The sequence below is a fragment of the Gavialis gangeticus genome, unplaced genomic scaffold, assembly GCF_001723915.1.
Source record: "Gavialis gangeticus isolate Ggan-Ray unplaced genomic scaffold, GavGan_comp1, whole genome shotgun sequence".
NCBI lineage: Eukaryota > Metazoa > Chordata > Crocodylia > Gavialidae > Gavialis > Gavialis gangeticus.
The window spans coordinates 76,908,524-76,931,310 of NW_017728993.1; the positions used below are offsets into that span (position 1 = coordinate 76,908,524).

The following is a 22,787-nucleotide window of genomic DNA, read 5'->3' on the forward strand; positions in this document are numbered from 1 at the left end:
GTCCCTGCACAAGAAAACGGAGGTGAAGAATTGGTTAAAGAGGTCCGCTTTCTCCTCTGACGCAACCACCAAATTGCCCAGCGTGTCCTGCAGGGGTCCCACATTACCCGGCACCTTCTTCATCCTCCCAATGTATTTGAAAAAGGACTTTTTGTTATCCTTAATCTTGGACGCTAGTCCGAGCTCCATGTCCGCCTTGGCCTTCCTAACAGCTCGCCTACAGGCCCGAGCTGAGTAGGTATACTCCTCTTTGGAGATTTCACCCCCCTTCCACCGGGCGTACGCCGCCTTTTTGGCGAGCAGGCAGTCCCGGACGCCCTTGTTGAGCCAGGGGGGCTTACGGACACTCCTGCCCCCCTTGCTTCTTATCGGGATGGACACCCCTTGGGCCGTCCAGTAAGTTTCCAAAATAATCTTCCAGACTTCCCCAGGTCCCCCTTTTGCCTTTTTTTTTAGGAAAGGGGTACTACGCTGGCCCTTTTCCCATCCTCTGGTACCTGGCCCATCTCCCATGACTTCATGAAGATCATTACCAAAGGTGCTGAGATCTCCCCTGCCAGTTTCTTCGGGATCCTGGGATGAAGTAGATTCTGTCCCAGCTGACTTGTAATTAATTCAGACCCAATAAAAGATCTCTGAGTGTCTTGTTTTCTCCTCCCTCACCTTCCCCTTTCCTTTTCCAGATAATCCCTATTAGGTGTCTGTTTACAACTTATTTTTTTGTGAAGACTGAGGGAAAATAGTTGTTGAGTAGTTCCACCATCTTCGTATCTTTGGTTAGGAGTTTGTTAACGGAAGACCCACAGGTTCCTTGGTCCTTCTTTTCTGGCCAACATATTTATAGAACCTCTACTTGTTGTCCTTAGCTTCCTTTGCCAGGTGCAACTAATTGCTTATTTTTGCCTTCCTAATTTTGTCCCTGCAGGTTCTTGTTATTTCCTGGTACACTTCCTTGGTGATCTGACCATTGTTCTATTATCTATATGCTTTCCTTTCATTGGAGGCGTTTTAGAAGCTCCTTGTGCAGCCACATTGGTCTCTTGCCATTGTTCTAGTGCTCCTTTATCATTTTTGACAGTTTCTTGTTGAACTTTCAATACTATGCCTTTTAGAAGTTCCTACCCCTCCTGGGTGCCTTTATCTTTATGTCTATCCTCCCGTGACACCATGCCTATTAACTCCTTGAGTTGGATGAAATTTGTCTTTTTGAAATCTAGTGAAATTCTAGTTTTAATTTTGGTGATCTGATGCTTTCCCAGTCTCAGGATCTGGAATTCTATCATATCATGATTGCTTCCCCCCCAGTTACCCATCACCTTCACACCCTCCATCAGTTCTTCCCTGATGATCAGGACAAGAACCAGGACAGATGATCCCCCTGTTGTATCTACCAGTTTCTGGAACAGAAAGTTGTCCTTTCCACAAGTTAGGAACCAGCTTGACGTGTTATGTTTGGATGCATTGTTCTTCCTGCAGATGTCTGGAAAATCAAAGTCTTCCATCAGTACCATTCCATAGCTTTTAGATAGATTTGTCACCTTGAAGAGTGCTTCACCCATACTCCTTCTGATCTGGTGGCCTATAATAAATCCCAACCATGATACTGGTGATGTATCTTTCACCTTTAGCAAAGCAGAATGCATTTGGGTATCTTTTTCCTCCTGAAGTAGGGAACAAGTGTATGTGTTTTTCATATACATGGCAACACCACCACCTTTTCTCACAATCATATCCTTTCAAAACATTGTTTAACCCTTGATGTTGAGATTCCAGCTGTAACAACTGCCGCACTAGGTCTCTGTGATGCCAATCTGATCACCAGTCTTTTCACAGGCTGAAGCTTCAATCTCATCTTATTTATTCCCCATACTTCTCACATTTATATAAATGTAGAAGACACATTTTGCATTTGGACCTACTGTCTTCCCTTTTGTGCCACCTGTTGCAGTCCTGAAGGTCTCTGGCCCTTTCCCAGAGCTGAAGTTGTTTCTTCATGTTCTTTCCCCTTTGGACAGTGTGTTCTGTTGCTGAAGGGTTTTGATCATAACCCCCCATGGAACCTAGTTTAAAGCCCTCCTTACTTGGTTGGACACCCAAAGATGCTCTTTCCCATTCTCAATGGATGGACCCCATCTCTTAATAGCAGTCCTCCTCCCAAGAATATCTTCCTGTTGTGGAAGAAATGGAAACCTTCAAGTTACACTACTGTCTCAGCCACACATTCACTTACAGGATACAAAGGTCTCTGCCTAGATTGCATAACTCAAAACACCATCACTAACTTATTATAATACTCCCTATCCCACTCTGAATTATCTACGCTTTACAAAGGTCTGAACTTCTGCTCAGAGAAACAACATAACAAGATACTAATCTGTGGAGAATTAGAATTTTTCTTTAGTCTTCACCTGAAAAAATATGTCTGGAACAAGGACAGAACCACCTGATCACCTTTCCACAACAACAGGTAGACAAAATAAACATCGGACTGGACACCTCCTAGCAGATGAAGCTACACAATGAACTACTACAGTGACTGTTTTAGGAAAAAAATCTAATAGTGAAATCCTCAGCAAAAGCTAGGCCAACCACAGCCTCTTTCCCACAGAGCGAAAAGCCATATGGTCCCTAAGAGTCACCAATAAAATAGCAATTAAAATAGCAGCAAAGGAGGAACTATGGTCATCCTTAGTCATAAAGAATATAAAGACTAAGATTACCAACTACTGTAGAGAACTTTGGCAGGATTCCACACCAGTTTTTGCTGTGGAAATGGAACATACTATGAAATCAGTTCCATACCAGCTTTAGGAAAAAAATACTTCCACTTATCCTTTACTCTCCTACCCCAGAAAAATTATATATGCTCCCAGAGATTCATGAACAAAGTAACCCTGTTGGATCCCTCATTTCCAGATGCTAGACTCTCACTGAAGAGCTATCAGGATTCATAAAAACCATCCTGAAGTCACTTCTCATTCAAAGCACATTTCTTACAAGACGAAGCAGACTTCCTCAACAAGATCCAAAACATCAACCACATTTCCTGTGGATATCAGCCTGTACACTAATATCCTACAACATGGACGCACAGCTGCCTACCTGAAATACTTACAAGAACTACACTTACATGGACTACGCTCAAATGTACAATAACCTGTTACACAAATCAGCCTCACACTCAACTACTTCACTTCTAACATTCAACACTTCTTCCAAATCATGGGCATAACTATGGACAGAAAGATGATTCCCCAATATGCCAACCTCTTCATAAGCCACCTAGAGGGGGAATATTTAGAAAACTACACCGTTAAACCTGCATTCTACATTCATCATATAGATGATAATCTGCATCGTCTGAACTGAATATCTGGACTTATTTATAAATTTCAATTACAGGTTTAACAACTATCACCTCTCAATCAAATTCTCTCTGATATATTCTTATACATATATCTAGAGGTGCACTGATATGTCGGTCCATATCGTATCAGCACCAATAAAAGGAAAATTGATATTATCAATGATTGGCTTTTTTGGCTGATGTTAGGGTAATAGTATGTGGATTTTTGGGGAGCACTGAATTTGCAGCTGAATACAAAGGCATGACCTGTGGCCTAGCAGAGCTGCTGACCATAAGGCAAAATGATATCTAAGCCAGCCATTTGCTTATGCAAAGTAGCTACTTTAACTGTGTCAACCATTTTCTGAGGAAAAAGCAGTAAGTGAATCGGTGTGAGTTTGTGTGTTGTGAATGAGGTGACGTATTAGGAATGTGGAAGATGGTACAACCTGAGACAGAAAAACAGACTGGAATGTGGAAAAACAACACATAATTGGTAACAGAATCCCAGATGAACATATGCAAAAAGGTGAATGGTGATTGGTGAAGGAGCCTCTAGAAGCTTCCAGGTTTTGGTAAAAGTCCGCCCATTGACTGAAGAGTAGGAATCAAGGTCTTAGACATGCGCTCATAGGAAAAAAACATATAAATGAGTAAAATGCATAGGCAATTCCATGCTAATGAAGCAAACAGTAAACAGAGGTGGAGCTTGAGATGGGAGGAGAAATGGGTGGAACAAAAGGACGGACAGAGGTGGAATGAATGTATAAACCAAAGTGTATAAATGTGGGGAAAAAACTATTGTTCGTTGCGGCTCCCCAGTTTGTTGGTTTTTTGGGAGCTAGTCCGAAACTGTCTTCCTTCTAAATAAAGCGGTTGCGAGCAATGTGTGCTGGTGTTTGCTCCCTGCTTGCTCTGGATATTGAGCACCAGGATCCATGAGCAACTGGACCGTTATCTCCCTAGTCATTGGGCGCCGCATGGAGCCGGGGTCAAACAGCTGATGTGGCCAATAATGTCGTTAATAAATGCCATGTGCATGCACGCAGCTGCAGCATGTATGCAGCCAGCTTGGCAGCTTGTAGAGTAATGAGTCTGTTGGCCGGTAGGGGTGGAAGAAGGGAAGGGATGTGGGGGGCAGATTGAGCCCCTGCACTGAGCGAGGAAGTGGGGCTGCAGCTGGGGCTAGCACTGTCCACTTGGGGCAGGGCATGGGACAGAGCTGCAACAAGCTCATCCAGGGGGCATGGGGCGAGGGGGCAGAACCTGCCGCTATGCACACCCCAGGGGAGCCGTGGGGAGCATGTCCCCCCAGATCTGTGAACGGGGCAAGGGCAGACTTCCACTGTGGGCTCAAGATGGTGCCAGGTTCTTCTCAGTGGAGTGGTTGAGCCCAGGCTGTGCTCGGGGTGGGCAGTGGCAGTGCTGGGAGTGAGGGCTACAGGGGGGGATACAGCAAATTTGGGGGTGGCTGTAGCCCACCCCATAGCCCCCCCCATCCAAGCACCACCGCCGCCTGCCCTGAGTGCAGCCCTGACTCAATACCTAGCTGGGAAGAGCCCAGTGCTGCCCCTGGCCCCTACCCACAATGGCAGCCTGCCCTCACTGTGCATAGATCCAGGGGCAAAACCCATGTTTCTCCTGGGGGTGCATATAGCAGTGGGATTTGCACTCCTGCACCCCCGCAATGAGCCTCTCACAGCTCTGTCCTGCACCCCACCCTGTCCCAGCTGAGCAGTACCTGCCCCTGCCCCAGCCCCACTACCTCCCTCACTGCAGGGACCTCAATCTGCCCCCTCACACACCATTCCTCTCCCCACCCCTTCCCCCCCAACAGACTTCCCAGCCAGATGCTGCTCTCCAAGCTGCCAGGCTGCATATCAGCAATTGAATCAGTATCAGCCAATATGGCTTGTTAATAATCGGTCATTGGTATCAGCTAAAAAAATCTTTATCAGTGCACCCCTACAAATATCATCTATGTTCTACATCCAGAATGGTACCCTAGAAACCACTATATACAAGAAACTCGTGGACCACCATACCTACATCCACGAAACCAGCAGTCATTCCAAACACATCACAGAAAACCATAAGCTATAGTCAGGGCCTCAGGTACTGAATCTTCTCTGAGGAGAATATTTGAGAATATTTATGACACCATTCTTCCCAATCTGAAATTTGCCTTTATACAAGGACATTTCAGCAGAAGAAAAAGAATATATCTTTGAATGCAGCCTCCCAAATATATTGCATTAACTGCTGCAATATGAAAAGAACACTGGCTAGCAACCGACCAATCCACACTTGAACCTGTAAGAATCAACATTAAACAATTACAGCTTATACACAAAAAAGAACAGATCATGATATAAATACTTCCAGCTTTTCCACTACTGGCTTTAAAACCACCGACTAACCTTGCCAAACAGCAGCAACAGAAAACTCCCTGATGATCAACAGACATCAAAAGCTTATATAAATCTATCGCCACATGCAGTCTGTCCAGTATATGAGGTATGTGAATGTAATGAATGTGCACATGAGAATCTAAACTTACTTTTTGTTGAATCTTCTGATTGCAATTAATATATAGGTTTACTTTATATTCACAATATACTGTGTGCTGGCCAGCCTGACAGCACTCTTTCCCACATTTGTGGCTGGAGTCATTTTTCTGGGGAATGCCCTTGGATAAATACAGCAACACAACTAGGGATAATAATTGGATATCATGAGTGATGTATGAATTAAATCAACCAGGAGAAACTGCTTTAACTACAAGTACTTGAAATCTATTGGGACCATAAAAGCCACCTATACTAGAACAACTGGAGCTTATGATAGTACCCTGAAAGACTGGCTCATATATAGAGAATGGCTAGAACAGGGTTTTTTTTAAGTTAATGAGGCCCTCAGAGATAGAATTGCATGTGTGTTACTTAATGAAGCCATACACAGGAAGCTATTAACAGAGAAAGGCCTCACCTTTAAACATGCTGTAAAGATTGGAATAGCTATGGAAACTGCAGCAAATGATACTGTAGAATTGCACAAGGAGTGCCTATGGAAATAGGAATGAATGAGTTATAAAATATGCAGTGGAAGAGCTGGCACATGCAGTAGCCAGATGGCTGCTATCAGTGTGGAAAATGATCCCACACCCCCAGCCAATTGCTGGTATAAGTAACTTTACTGCTGAAGTTGCAATAAAAAGGGATGTATCCAGACACTATGCTACACTATGAGGAATACAGAGACTAAAATAGTATACAAAAAAGAGAATAATAAAGCATATATCAGTGATGTCAAACATGCAGCCCATGGGCCAGATCTAGCCTGTGAGGCCCCACTGTGCTGACCCCAATGCTGCCACTGGGCCTGATCAAGCCCATACAAGGCATAGTATGTGCTCAGACATGGGCTGGTCTGCAGTGCAGATCTAGCCCACAGACCTTCTTCCCTCCCCCTTCCCCAGCATGCCTAATCCTGCAGCTGCTGTAGACAGTCTGGGACCCACACTGCGGGGGGCATGGATCTCATTGGCAGGAACAAGCACCATATGTGGCATGGTCTGGACTGCACCATATATGGCTTCTACTGTGGACATGTGCTGCACACAGTGCCTACTTCAGCTGATCTGGGACCTGCTTACAAGCACCATGTGCAGTGTGGGTCCAGGATTGGCTGGTCTGGACACCACATGAGGCTCTCTCCTGGAGCTGTGGGCATTACATATTGTGCAGTGTGGCTGGGGCAGACGCAATGTGGAGCATGGCTGCTGCTTCATCTGCACTGTGATGCGCATGGTACCTCTTCTGGCTGCTCTGGGATCCTTACCACACATGGCTTGGGTCCCAGACTGGTTACAGCAGCTGCTGGATCCAGTATGCTAGAGGAGAGGGAGGAGTTCATGGGCCTGATCCAGTCCATGGATCAGTCCCAAGTCTGTCATCTGTAGGGACCACTGGAATTCATGCCAGAAACATGCTGCCCAGTGGCTCCTTTAATCTTGCAGTTTCCCCTGTGCCCCCCCTGCCACTGGGCCCCACTGCTCACTTTTTGCTTCTGTTGGCCAGGAGGCAAAAACCACACTTTTAAATATGCTGCATTTTTTTCCTCCCATCTGGTCGGCAGCAAGTGGCAGGGCCACCAGGGCCCCTCTGCCAATCCGTGGGAGGAGATAAACTGCAAAATTAAAGGAACCACTGCACAGTGCACTTCTGGTACAAATTCCAGTGGTCCCTACTCATCTGACCTGCTTGGTATATACAATAGTGGCACGGATAGTGAGAGTGAAATAACATGTCTGGGTCTACATCATATGAGCAAGGATGAAAAATAAGCAATCTGGCTGACACCCTCAGTTCCTGGAAAAACCCTTAAAATGGAGTTGGATATAGGCTCCGCAGTGTTTGTAATCTCATATTCAGAATATGAAAAAGCTTTTTAAAAAAGATGAAATTAGGGAAGACCCCAGTGCTACTAAAATATATATACAGGAAAGAAGATCATATTAAAAAAAAAAAAGTGTTCAGGGACGGCATAGGAAGTTTAAAATACATCAAAGCTAGGATGACAGATGAAAATGAACCAGCCAAGTTTCACCATTTACCTTACTGCCTATGTGCAATGGTAGGTGTTGAATTGATTAGCTTAGAAAGGGAAGATATACTTTAAAAAACAGTTGAAGTGAGTGGGGCATGCTTGTAATGCCAAGTGTAAAAATAAAAAATAAAAAGTGGTGTAGTAAAGGTATGTGGAGACTTTAAGGTTAAGGTTACTATATACTGTGCTGAAAGATGATAAATACCCCCTACCTCAAATTCAAGACATTTTTGCCATATTAGCAGGGGAACAGAGATACAGGTAAATGGATTTAAAAAAAAAGCTTACTTACAGATCAAGACAGAAGAAGATTCAAAGGCTTACCATGAATTTGTGAAAAGGTTATATCAGTACAAGAGACTAGTGTTTGGCATTGCCTAAGCTCCTGCTATACAGCAATGAGAAATGGATCAAGTGCCAGAAGGCATTTCAAGAACCTAATGTTTTGTTCATTATTCATGACATTACTGGGACCGGTGAAAAATATGAAGAACATCTGAAAATTTTAAAAAAATATTAGAACATCTAGAATAATATGCTTTGCAAGCAACTTTTGCACAATACAATTTTTTCCAAGAGTCAGTTGCTCATTGTAGATGTATTATTGATGCACACGGTTTACATAAATCTACATAAATCTAAATAGTACAAGAAAGCCCCACAGCCAAAAGACAATGTGTAACTCTTTTCTTTTCCTAGGATTTATTAATTATTCTAGTAGATTTGTACCAAACCTAGAAAACTGTATTGCAGTAATAGCTGCCAAACAGAGTACAGAAGTAACATTTGGAGCCCCACCAATTTTTCAGCCAGGCTTTATAACCTACAGTGACAACCACTAATTCTGCACCAGAAAGTAACAATGCTAACCTGACAGGATCCAACAATGTTGAGCAACCTACATGCAATGTGATGTTTGAATCTGATGTGCATGAAGGAAGGTCACCTCAGGACTGTATTCAGGGAAGTGGTAGCCACTGTCCGGGAAAGAAATTCAAACATGTATTTGGCATAGTAGACAGTACAGCACATCCTCAGGGAAGCAGTGGGGAAAGTTATCAGTAGCCATATCGACACATGCACTTAACTGTGGAGTAGACTAATTATGTTGGAATAAAGCATCAGCATCTATACATGCAATGCTATGAGGCCTCAGTAAACTAATTAATGCCTCTGTCAGGGACAGTACTATCTTATGATGGGATAATTAACTGTGATTAAACACATGTCTAGACACTGAACGTGGGCTTAAATAGTGCCCAGTCAGCCCACACAGCAGGGGCCAGACTCCTGCCAGCTGTCTAGATACATGATTGCACTTTCAGCACCCTTATCCTCAGCCAGCCCCAATCCTGCCCGAAGCCACCACCTGGAGCCCAGGGCTGACCCCCCCATGCCCCTGGCCCTGGCATAAACTGATCCACCTTGGCTCAAATTTCTGCCATCCTGGGTGCACATGTACATGCTGCATTTAGGATTGCTCCAGAGTTTATTGTTTTGAATTAATTGCATGTATAGATGCATCCAGTGTTAACCAGAAAGGAAACACAAGCCACTTGAAAGGCTTGCAGTCTGGGGATTACACTGCTGTCATTTCAAAAGTGGGGATGAGATGTGAGATATTTAATGGAAGTGTACATGAGAATCTAAACTTACTTTTTTTTGAATCTACTCACTGTAATTAGGTAAATAAACCTGTAAATAAGGTAAACATAGATTTACCTTATGTTCACAATATATGCTATGGTACCTGTCTAAAGTGAATACGAGTTGTTTATAAAAAGCCTAGTGTTCCTCTGTGTGGTGGGCTTGCTGATTTTGCCTGTCAAGCCTGGCTTGGAGAAGGACACTTCAGATTGGTAGAACATTTCCACCAATCAGGTAACAGCTGGGAGAGGCTTGCCCCGCCCCTGCTCAGAGGTGGGGGGTATGAAGAGCCCCTGGACCTGATTGAAGACTACACTTTGCAGGTCCAGCAGACTTCAGGTGTGGAGCCTCCAGTGAAAATAAAATCCCAGCATGCTCAGCATGCGGGGCAGATGCAATGAGGGACTCAAGAAGAGCAGAGCCAAGAAAAGTTGGGGAGCTCTCCCCCAGTGGGCAATAGGCCCAAGACTCCTGAAGCCACTACTGAAGGAGCAGGCTTGGGACTGGTGCAAGACCGCTCGGGCTGTAGATGATGCACAGGGGCAGTGCGGTGAGACCTGGCCCTGGGAACAGTGTGAGGCTGCTCAGGCCCATCACGGTGCTCAATTCAGTGCAGGGAGCCCAGGCTTTGGGAGTCGCAAGCAGTGGCTCAAGCCTGCAACCCCGGCAGGGCCAGCGGGCCACATGTTGCACAGGATAAGGGCCTTGGGGGCCGCAGTGAGGAGGCTCAGGCCCCATCTCCCAGCAAGTTTCCAGGTCCCACGGTGCACAGGACAGTACACGGACCTGAGCCTTGGGAGCCAGGGAGCAGCAGAGGCTGCTTGTCTCATACAAAAATCAATTTGTTTAATCTTTCAAAGCAGGAATATGAGCTTATTTTCTTTTTTAAACATTTATTTAGTATGTCTAAATTGAATGTGAGTTGTTTATAAAAGACTTAACGTTTTTCTATGTTACTTCTGGTGTAAAGAACAAAGCAGCAGAGTTATACGGAAAGAAGACAGTAAGAGAGGCCTTCCTTCCAGCCACCAATAACCCTGACCACACTCATTCTGCCCAACAAACTGTGAGAGAAATGTACCAATACAGCATTTGGATTGTTTTATATCTGTGATGCTGAAATAAGACTTGGACTCCAAAAATCTGAGTTTTCACTTCTGCCTCAGCTATAGACTTTTCTGTGCATCCTTGGGGCAATCCCTTGGTTCTTGATCTGTCTCCTAGAAAATAGGTGCCTGTCCACTGATTTTAGTCAAAGTTGGATGACACTCATGATACATTTTTATTTCTCATTCTTAACTATGACAATTCTACTTTTCTACTTCATAGGCATAGTATGAGGATAAATTAGTATGAGAAATGGTTAGCTGTTCGAGACTTCTGATTTCTGACATAGCAGTCAGTGAAGCATGTCCTCAGGGAAGCACTCAAGGATGCAATTAGTGGTACCCAGAAAGGAAACACATGCCACCTGAGAAACTTGCAGAAATCAGGAAATAATAATTAAAAAAATAAAAAACAATAATCCCTAACTTTTCTCTCTTTTAAAAAATGTATAGTAAGGCTCAGTTAATAAGGCTAATCATAACCAATGAATTATATATCATGACATTGTTTTAAGTATTTGCAGTGCCATACTCTTTTTCAATATTTAACTATCCATAAATGATTTGTCATTTTTACTGACAAACTAATTAATCCTTCTTGCCTGAATTAGTCACTGAATGCTAAATGAACATTGTGTATAAAAACACACTTTTTCATTTTCCCCTTTTAGTTCCAGAAGCCAGTGATACTACATTGCCAGATTTATTTATTTATTTATTTGTTTATTTTTGTGACAGATGAAAGACACTTACAATTTTAATGGATAACTTTAAATATTCAGTCTGGTAACAGTCCTAGAAGCAGAAGTAAAATTATAATTAAAGCTTCTTGTTTTATTTGTAGTCAAAATAAAAACCCAAATAAAATTTTACGTTCAAATGTTTAATTCATTATAAACTCACCAGTCTGGGTTCTTACTGAATGAATATCTTTCCTTTTGTTATATATAAAGCTTTTCCTTCCTGTTTCCCAACAAAAGACTACAGTTTTTTGGGGGTTTTTTTGGTATTTGTGGTGTCCCTCACAGGAGAGGAAAAGGAGACAAAACATAAAGTAGGTTCCTTTCATGATCTACACTCACACACACATTTGATCTAAGCTTGCAAAACCATCTTAAATCTATTATATGAATAAACCCCTTTGAATAATGGAAGACTCCAGCTGTCATAATTTTGCCTGCAGAACACCATTGTAGATGCCTTCCAATGATATAACCATGTCAGCAGCTGGAAATCTTTGGCTTCTACCTACTGTGTGCATCATGTCTTCTGCCAATACAGCCTTTCACAGTGAGGACATATGATACTGGCAGAAGCAGGCAAATGTGCCCATGTTTTAGTGATACAGTGTCACCAGCTGTATATATACCAAAAAAAGTTCTGGCAGCAAACATGTCTGATGCAGATGTGGCTTCATTCAGAATTCTGAACACACAGAGATCCTGTTGCTCTGTGGCTTGCTATTTCATGGGCTGTTGAAAGACAGTTTGTGTTGCCCACTTTTACTTAGAACAAGTGTCTGTATTTTCCAAATAAGCACTTATGAAAAATAGTACATCCATCTTTTCCTCTTTTAAACATATGCTAGCGCTGAAACATGCAGATCACATAACTATATATCCTGATAGCATGATAAACGAATAAGGCCACATCCCTCTATATACAGACATTGCTCACATCTCACAACCAGTTGTCAAAAGATTAACTGTTAACCTTAAAGAGTCTTTCTCAGATAAATAGTTGGGATAGTCCTTGAGGTTGCTTGTGAAGTAATGTAGTCATTACTGAAATCATACCCCAAAGGTTGTGTCTGACTTCTAAGAGCTCAGAAATATTTTATTAAAAAGATGTGGCCTGACTCACATTTATGCTAAGGTTCCTTTATGTCACTGTAGCAGAGTAAAAGGACCTCACAGTGGCTGAAATTGGCTTCCTGAAAACAACTCTTGTGAACTAGGTCTGCATATTGATATAAAACTGCTGTAGGTTCCCTTCCCCTTCTTTTCTCAGCCACAGTGAAAAGATTGCTTGTCTGGGTTGTGTCTGTATGAGGCACTTGACTTGCTAAAGTGCTTATCATTATCTCTCATTCCTTAAATGTTCTTACACTTCACGAAGAGGCAAAGAAGTATAAATTAGAGCCACCTGGACACTTCTTTAAGAGTATGAGATCATGAAAGTTCCTTCAAGGGTATACTTTGAGTAGTGTGTAGAAAGCCCAATTTTCCTGTTTTGTCTCTTGGAAGATGTTCCATGTATCATGTTTTTATCATGTAATATATTTTAACATGCCACATGTTCAACCAATTTATCATATCATATAATGGCAAACCAAACGGAGAGTTGTTCCACATTTATGGTAGAACACTTTTGTGGATGGTATTTGTGTGGTGTTTTTCATTTGAATGTGCAGCATGTTGAACCTTGGGGGACTGCCCAGCAAGGCGTGAAATGTGCCAGTTTAGGGGGGAACCCATCAACTCCCTATGCCCTATGACCTTTTAAACCTTTACCAAGCAGCCTGATGCCAGATGGCTTAACATGTCACACATTCAAAGTAAAGCCCCATATAAACCAAGCAGCTTCTAAACTAAACACTGGGGAAAAGCAGATAGGTGCAAAACAGCACACATTTTGGACTGACACTCCCTATAGAAGTGAAACCATAAACAATGGAGATAAAAAACAAGGAGAGAGTACTCAGGTGCAACATAGAGAATACAAGCATTAACAAATCCCTTTACTGATTAAAAGGTTGTGCACACGTAACTGACTAAGAAACAGGGGGGAAAAATGAGTACTTTTATACTAATGCCAGAAGCCTAAGATCCAAGATAAGAGAACTTGAATGCTTAGCAGTAAATAATGTCATTGACATAATAGGTATCTCTGAAACATGATGGAATGAGGAAAATCAATGGGATTCTGTAATATTAGGATACAAATTATGCAGGAATTATAGGAGCATTTGTACCGGTGGAATAATTTTACTATGGATCAAAGACTGCATAGAATCAAATAGGATAGATTTTTCAACTCAGAAAAATACCATAGAACCTCATGGATAGACATTCTGTGTTTCAATAGAAAAAAAAAGTACATCCGGCGGTATACTATTGACCTCCAGACCAGGATAGCAGCAGGTAGCTAGAAATGCTAAGGAAGCTGAGAGAGGTGAAAGCAGAAAACACCATAATAAAGGTTGATTTCAATTATCCATGCATAGACTGGGTCAATCTAACATCAGACTGGGATCCAAATTTCTTGCAATTATAAAACACTGTGTACTGGAGTAGTTAGTCCTATAATCTAAAGAAGGGGGGACATTGTTGACGTAGTCCTAAGTAATGCAAACATTTTGATGCAAAGGGTAAGTGTTACTAAGCCACTCTGCCATAGAGACTACAATAAAGTTGGGGCCCCTAAGAAAGTGAAAAAATTGCAAGCAGTATGGGAACTACTTAAGAGCACCATATTGGAGGCATAGAGCAAATGTATATTGCAAATAACAAAACCCCCCAAACAAACAAAAAAACAATGCAAAAGAAAACAAGTATAGTTTAATGGCAGAGTTGCAGAGGCAATAAATGTGGACGTGGGGTTATTTTTTTTAACCAATAATTGGGGATTTTTTTTTTTAATCAGAGAAAACCAGGATCCCTGACGATCAGGGTGCTGAAAGATGACAGGGCTATTGCCAAGAAGCTAAATGCATTCTTTTAATCTGTCTTCTCCATGGAAAATGTTAGGGAAATTCCCCCACCATATCCACTCCGGTGGAGCTTACCCAAACTAAGGCTTCAATAGGTGAGGTTGCAGAAGAAATTGATAAATTAAACAGCAGCAAGCCACCAGAACCTGATGGTATTTACTCCAGGGTCCTGAAGGAGTCAGAAAGAAAATTCCTCTACTCCTAACTGTAGTATGCAACTTATTCCTAAAAACAGCCTCTAGAAGAGATGCAGGGAAAATAGACTCACCTCACTGTACAGGTGAATCTATTTTCTATTCCTGGAAATAATAAAATTTGTGGAATAAAAAAAAATGTACAGCATATGGATGAACATAATTCACTGGTGAGGAATCAACATGGCTTTCTCGAAAGGAAACCATGCCTCACCAACTTACGAGAGTTCTATGATGGGGTCAATAAGCAGATGGATCAGGGTGATCCAATTTACATAGTATATTTTGACTTTAAAAAAAATCTTTGATAAGATCCCCCATCGGAGAGTTTTAGGTAGGGTGACCATATTATTAATAAGGGAATCCAGGACAGGGTAAGGGAATCCAGGCCAGGGGATGCACACCACTCCCAACCCCATATACACACACATATTCCTGACCCTGTGATGCCCAGGAGTCCTGTTCATAGGGCAGGCACGACATCATGGAGGCCCATAGCTGGGTTCCATTCCCCATGTGCAGAGACTGGACTCAGCTGGGAGTGGCCCTTCCCACCCCACACTTCTGGCAGCTGCCCAGGACCACCACACACAGCCCAGGCCTATGCAAGAGCCATAGCAGCAGGACATGAGGCTGCCAGCAGAAGGCAGCCATCCCAGTTCACCCTACGCAGGTGCCCGAGCCCCAGCCATGGCCCCCTCCCCTGCCCTGGCTGACCCCCCCCCATGAGGCAGGAAAAGTGGTGCCCAGTCCAGCTTATCCCCCTACCCCACCCCTCCACCTTTAGCTACTGCTGAGGAGGAGCCAGCCCTGACCTGGGGGGAGCAGCAACTTCAGCCTCTGCCTCTGCCTTTGTCTCTTCCTGAAGCAGCTGAATCTGGACCTTTTGCTTCAATTTACACCAACTGGCTGGGATGCTACGATGGCTTGCTAAATCTGGTACTGTCCTGCCCAATCCAGGATGTATGGTTACCCTACTCTTAAGAAAGTAGGAAACATCCACTCATAGAATAGTAATTGGCGCAAAGATGGAATACAAAGAGTGAGTATAAATAGTCATTTTGGGGGGAAAGGAAAGAACTAAACAGAGGGTTCCCCCAGGGATCTGTGTTGGGACTAATGCTATTTAAAATATTCATAAATGATCTGGAAAAAGGGGTGAGTAGTGAGGTGGCCAAATTTGCAGGTAATACAAAATTATTCAAAATGGTGAAGAGCAAAGTGGACTGAGAGGAACTACAGAAGGATGTGGCATTATTGAATGAATGGGCAACTAAATGGTAGATGAAATTCAGTGTACATAACCGTAAAGTGATCCACCTTTTGGGGCAAAAATAACCCAAACTATACCTACACTGTGATGGGTATTAGCTGTTACCTCATGGGAGAGAGATTGGGGAGTCTTTGTGAACAGTTCACTAAAATCTGGGACTTTTGTCTCCATTGACACCAACCGGCTGGGATGCACATTGAAAGGTGAATAAAATATTAGGGATTATCAAAAAGGGAATTATAAACAAAACAGAAAGTAACGTTATGTCTCTTTATAAATCCATGTTGTGTCCACACCTTGAATACTGTGCCCAGTTTGTAATCCATACTTTAAAAAGAATAGAGAATAATTAGATAAGGTACAAAGAAGGGCAACAAGGATGTTTAGCGATATAGAGGGGCTTCTATATGAGGATAGACTAAAGAGGCTAGGCCAATTTAGTTTAGAAAAGAGACACCTGAGGGGAGACATGATAAGAGTTTACAAAAAACATAATGGTGAAGAGAAAGTAAATAGGGATTTATTAATCCCTATCTCTCATATTAATCCCTATCTCTCACAAGACAAGAACCAGGTGTCATAAAATGAAACTGGTAGGTAAAAAGTTCAAAACTAACTAAAGGAACCTCTGTTTTCATACAGCATGTAATTAAACTGTGCAACTCATTGCTGTAAGATGTGCAAACTGACTATTTAGCCAGATTCAAAAATTAATTGGATAAATTCTTGGAGGAAAGGGTCACCAGTTGCTATTGAGCATGGGAGGTAGGAATACAGCCTCTGAATCAGGATTCTCTAATCTAGACCTTAATTATGGAGGCTGCAAGTGAGACAGAAACAGTGGAGAAAACCCTTGTCCTAACCTGTTCATTCTCCCTTTCAGCATCCATTCTCTGTGACTCTGTGACACAGGATACTGGGAAAGATGGATCTATGGTCTGACCCAGTAAAAAGCAATTCTTATGTTTCCATGTGCATATAATCCATGGGACATCTTCCTGGCTGGTTTGCCATTTTATGGCTTTATAAACTGGTTAAACATGTGGTATATTATGATTATTCTACAATTAACATGCTAATCCTGGCATGGCAGGATGCAAAGTTTCTGAGATCTGAGAGAAAATCTGTCAGATTCCAATCATTCAACTAAATTAACATCTCCCAGAAGTCTTTTGCTCCACCTCTAATGTAGGAATAACTGAGAATAATGCCTATTCTTCCTTTTCTATGATTCATAACATCTATAAACTTTCAGCTATTATGAAGGGGCTCTGATATTTGTATTATTTATATTACTATGTGAAAATGGGGGCTTAAAGTTAACAGATTAAGTACATTAGCTTATATGCAAGCATGTGACATGAAAATAATCAGTTGAGGAAATGTACATTTTTTTCATTATTATAAGATATTTTGGGAAGGACTGACCATCATCATGCATAGTCATTTATGTTTGCAAACATATATGTGGCAAATCAGGGTGGTACGCACTGTGCACACATCTGAATAACTATGAATGGGACAGATTCACCATAACTTTAAATCATTCAAACTGATACAAACTAAGTGCAAAGTATGAGAAGTGAGAAAATACTAACACCAAATAGTTGTATTTTTCCATACAGTTGACTCAGTTACTTGTGTAAGTAATACAACATTCAGGACCCTAGAATATGTGGCCAATTAGCATGATATAATTAAAACTATAGAAGCATTGGCTATCCAGCATAAAGGAAAATAACTCTGTATATAAAGTTCTGTACCCAAAATCAGGCATCCAATACTTTGAAATCTTGGCTGTAAATGGCACTGATGCAGTGAAAGATTTTAAAAGATTTAAGTTCCAGTTCTTGATTTTAAATATTATTCTCTGATACCAAATAGATTTGAGAAATAATAAAGGGGCTGTCTTAGGCAGCATGCCCAATTCTACAGCTATATCTCATATTCTTGTTTTTCACTACCATTTAAATGCAGACACAAAATGTGGCAATGTAGGCTTTAAACTAACCATTTAATTCGCCTAGCTTTTATTTTATACTTGATGACAGTAAGTGTTTTGAATTCTCTGTTCCCTTCCCCTATTACTATTAGTTTTAATATTATTATAAGAAGTGCTGCAGGGAACAGGCATTCTCCATTGCTGCAAGTTCACAGAAGCAGTGATGCCACAGAAATATTGATTCTGTATTTCCAATGGTTCATAATATCATGCAACATACATGCTAATTCTACACTATCAGGGAGTTATATAACATAATATAATCGGAAGATGATGATAATATGATATTATTACTGTACATATAGTCTTTAATTTCAAAGGTTCCCAAAGAAATATATATATGTTTGTGTCTGTATTTGTATGCATCTCCTCTCTCCCTCTAAACTGGAGGCACGAATGGACTGAAATATATCACCCTTTTAAACTGCTGTCAGTAAATCTTCCCATTGGTTTAGGACAGGAAGTTAAGATTTGATTGAAATTAAATTAGGAGTACAGAGTTGTTCAAATTAGAATTTAATATATGATTAACCTAGATCTGGGGAAAAATGTTGTCTGATTTTTAATACCAGCAAAAGCAATCAAGAACATAGCCTTTATTTTCCTGAGGAGAAAAAAAGTCATTCCCAGGGTGTAAATAGATGTCACATTTCTCCCAGGAGAAGAAAACCTTCTGCTCTGGGATCTTATTGTCTCACTTTAAGTACTTCTGGAGTATGAGAGATAAAGTGTGCTACCACTTTTTCCTCTGGGACAATGTTGTGTACCTCTACATGTTAAAAGCAGTTCATTCCAGTTACTTGCAGTCATTCGAAAGTGTGCCTTCCCTGGCCACTGAGCAGCAATGTAGGTTGGAAGGACTACCTGTATAAAGGGCTGTGCCACTCCTCTTTTTTCTTCGGTTTTGACTTGCATAATCAGGACACCTTCAGATGAGATATTTGTTTACAGTCACAACACCATTGCATTCCTTAGGGAATGCACAGTTCATTTAGTATGTGTTAAATGCACTTAAAATGCAAGTATCCATGTGTTCAAGCAATTACATATACTCTTGTTTCCTAGCAAAGTTATGACTCTTTGTGCAAGGGGTATGTCCAGCCTGTATTAAGTAACACTTCTTAAGCTATTGTTGGACTATTTCATGGAGACAATATGAGCAATTTGCATTCCTCACTCAGGCATGACATCAGCCAGGGACCCCTCTGATGTATCAAACCTCAAGATGGGATGAGGAAAGCCACACATATCAGGAAAAAGATCCTGGACCTTTCATTTGTCACGTTCCTTCAGAATTAAGTTGAAAACTGGGTGCCTAGAGCTGATCATTGATCTGAGATCTACACCATATCAGAGCCAGTTCAAGACTCTGGTGCAGTGCCAGGGCTGGGACCAAAAGACAACAAGTGTGTGGTAGAAGATAACAGCTAACATTACTGTGCAACTGCTCTGAAAATGTTCTACCTTTAATATTGTACATATTGAACACTTACTGGGCATGTCTACATGAGACAATGCACAGTGAACTAATTCTACTGCTCACTGGTGTGGCTGGCAAAAACTGCTAATTCATAGTCACATTAGCCCAATGTGCATTAAGTGTCACACAAAAAGTATTCTTCTGCACTAATGTGTAATAGTGCCAATTATGGTGCGTTAAGTTAGTACCCATTAGTACCTGTTATTTTAGTTAGTACCTGTTATTATTAGTCTCATAATTATAGTGCATTCATGAATATGTAGACACACCTCCTAAGTATCCCATGCAACAAGGCCTTTAATGTCGCATTGTATCACTAAAGGCTAAGCTAACACCATTCCCAGCAGCGTGCTGGCAACATTGAAGAAGGAAGCTATCACGTCTCCAGAAACAAAGGTGGTATTTGCCACACATTTGTTTCCCCGTATTGGAAACTTTATAGTCTAGATATTACAAATCTACACTACTTTTCTTGTGCTAGATTCTACTCTGGGAAATTCACTTAGTTTGACTTTTTTTTTTTTAGTTCTACTTTTCTAAATTTAATGGAATGAGACCAATTTACACTAGTGGACATTTGGGTGCTTATTTCTACCTGTATGTCTTCATACTATGATATTTATTATAATTTAGTTTTCTATAGCTTTCCTTAAAATAAACATTGCTCCTATTCCAATGATGGCAAAACTCCCATTGACTTCAATAAGCTTTGGTTCAGGCCCAGAATGAAATGGATCAGATTTTAATAAATCATAGATATGAGTTAGATACCATGGTACAGGGATATAGCATGTTTTTCTTGAACCACCAGCTAGCCTTTAAAAAAATCCTAGACAGTTAAGATTACTATTTTTTCTTATGCCTACCTGCAACTATTATATTTCCTCACAAAGGGATTTTTATGCTCCGATTACCATTAATGAAAATGTATCTACTAAATCCAAAGAACTGAGCTAAGAAGGCTTACCTTGTAGCTCAGATAGCTCAGGAGCATTGTTTCAAACAGACTTATTAAAGCCACTGAAACCTAAAGTAAAGATAGACATATGTTAATACAGGATTTGTAAAGTAACAAAATAAAGCAAATTTGAACTGGAGAAATGCCATCAAATGTTTAACAATTATCAAAACTAACTGAACTTACGTGTAAAAAAAATTCAAACCATATTAATCATATTAAGTTCCAAATTGAAAATGCTGAGGAAAGTTCAAACCTTGTCAAAATCTGCTAACATATGTGCCCTGCATTTGCCCAGATTCAGACTGTCCCCTAGGCCAAGCCACTGAATTTCCTTTATAAATACTGTTTCAGAAGATCTGCAAACTGGTCTCTCTAAGATTTTGATGGGATTCAGAACAGAGATAGCTAGAATCTGCCCAAAGCTGCTACTTGTCCTTTTATAACAAGACAAGGTGTTGTTGGGGGTGGGGAAGGAGTGCAGATGAGGTATATATAATGAAGTTTATCAAATAAGTGATTAACTCTGTAAACACAGCAGGTACATAAGAGGGAAAGGGAAGTGTTCACCATTTTCAGCCTTTTTATTGAAGCATGATTTTTCTTAGTCCTATACAGGATACATGGTTGTTGTAAAAAGATTATAAACCTCTATGTAAAAAGATAATGTTATTGACTAATCATATAGCAAATTATTTTTTTTACATATTTTGTTAACGTTGGAGTGATGTAGCCATGATGTTCTAGATGCAAGCAGCAAGGATTCTTTGGAGCAATATATTGTATAAGACAAACTGATGATTGTCAGGCTTTTGAATGAAAGGCATTCTTCATTAGGTCAATGCCCTGCATTCAAAATCTTGTCAAGATTTATCCCCAGTAATGCATGTCCAGGAAAAGGTATCACCCCCAAAAATCCTTGGCTCTTGCATTTTTTGCTGCAGACAGTTGAGCTACTTGACACATACAAAGTCAATTGTCAGTTGTCAATTAGTAACTATTTACTCTTTACACATTACATGACTTCATATTTTAAATAAACTCAAAAGTAATTTGAAATTGTGTGTACACTAAATACAATATTTTATTTTACTGGATATTGTGGTGATTATATCTGTACACATGTACATCTTAGTCTGGAGCCTGGAATTAAATTAGACTCAGAAATCCTAATTTAAAATTAATGCTCACTACTACTGAAAACCCATCACATTCTAGTATATGCATTTAGAATAACATTATCAAGATTCAGAACAGATACTGTAAATTTAAAAATTCTAAAAATGCTATTTCTATTGCAACCTGTTAGTATACCTAAATAATTAACATTGCTTCAGATAAAGTGAAGTTTCTATCTTCCACACCAGTGAATTTCAGTGAATTTTAATTTGCAATTTTCATATGTATCCTCTTTTGTGTGTGTTTGTATAAAATCTTACTGTATTTATTGAATATAATACGTTAGCAGAATATGAATATGAAAGAGACTGGTATCCAAAAATATTAAGGCTGTCTCTCAGGATTTACAAATTAAATCAAAGAAAGCAATCTGGATATCTTGGTCAAGTCTTGCATATTTTAAACAAATATTCAAAAGCTATCTCCATCAGGGGAATATTGCTTTAATAATCTCCTGTATTACACAGCAAGACAAATCACCATAATGGAATTGTTAAGCATAGTGCAAAAACATGATGGTATTATTTTACTAGGAGGTTAAGGAATGTTTACTACAAAAATGAGTTACTTAGAGGGACTCCCACAAATATCTCAGAAGGTTTTCAGATGCTGGCAGCTTAGCATTAAAAACAATCTACGGACTTCACAAACCATGTAAATTTTAATAACTGCAAACCTGGTTCTAAGAAATGCTGAAACTCTGAAAGCTTCATTACTTTCATTTTTATTTATTTTTATTTCTATTTAGTTAGTTAATTTGCATTAACTATTACAAGATATTGAAAATAAAATAACTAAATAAGACCTAATATTGCAGGTTAGATTAAAAAAAAACAACCCTCTGTTCTCCTTAAATTACATACCCTAAATAATACTGCCTTTGCCACAGCCCTTTTTGAAAACTAAATCTTGCAATTTTCATTGAACATTAACAGCATCAGGCTATTAGGGTCAAGGGTTTGATCCCCATAGATACCCCAATAAAAATCCCTTATTTTTTTACTAGGGGGAAGAAGAATCATGTTTGGGTGTGATTATTGATCTTCCTGTAATGTATCACAGGGAGAAAGGCAGTTGTTTATACCCATGGGCCAAAGTAATTTAGAATTCTATGAATTAAAACCAACTACTTTAGTCACACCCAGAAGCTAAGATGTCCAAGGCAAATCACAAACCACTGATATATATTTTCAGAGCAAGATGTTCTATGGAGCATGTAGGCTAGCAAATTATGTCCTAGCTTTACCTTCCTGGTACATTTAAGATATAGTCCCAAGTATAC

The 22,787-nt window shown here is 40.5% G+C and overlaps 1 protein-coding gene across 1 annotated transcript in view; it reads right to left on the reverse strand.

The window, feature by feature from the left end:
• KCNT2 (potassium sodium-activated channel subfamily T member 2) overlaps positions 1-22,787 on the reverse strand; it is a 451,804-nt gene that overhangs the window by 281,510 nt on the left and 147,507 nt on the right. The window contains exon 6 of the mRNA XM_019502030.1: positions 20,336-20,395. Within this exon, the coding sequence (XP_019357575.1) occupies positions 20,336-20,395 (60 nt within the window). The remainder of the gene's footprint in view (positions 1-20,335; positions 20,396-22,787) is intronic.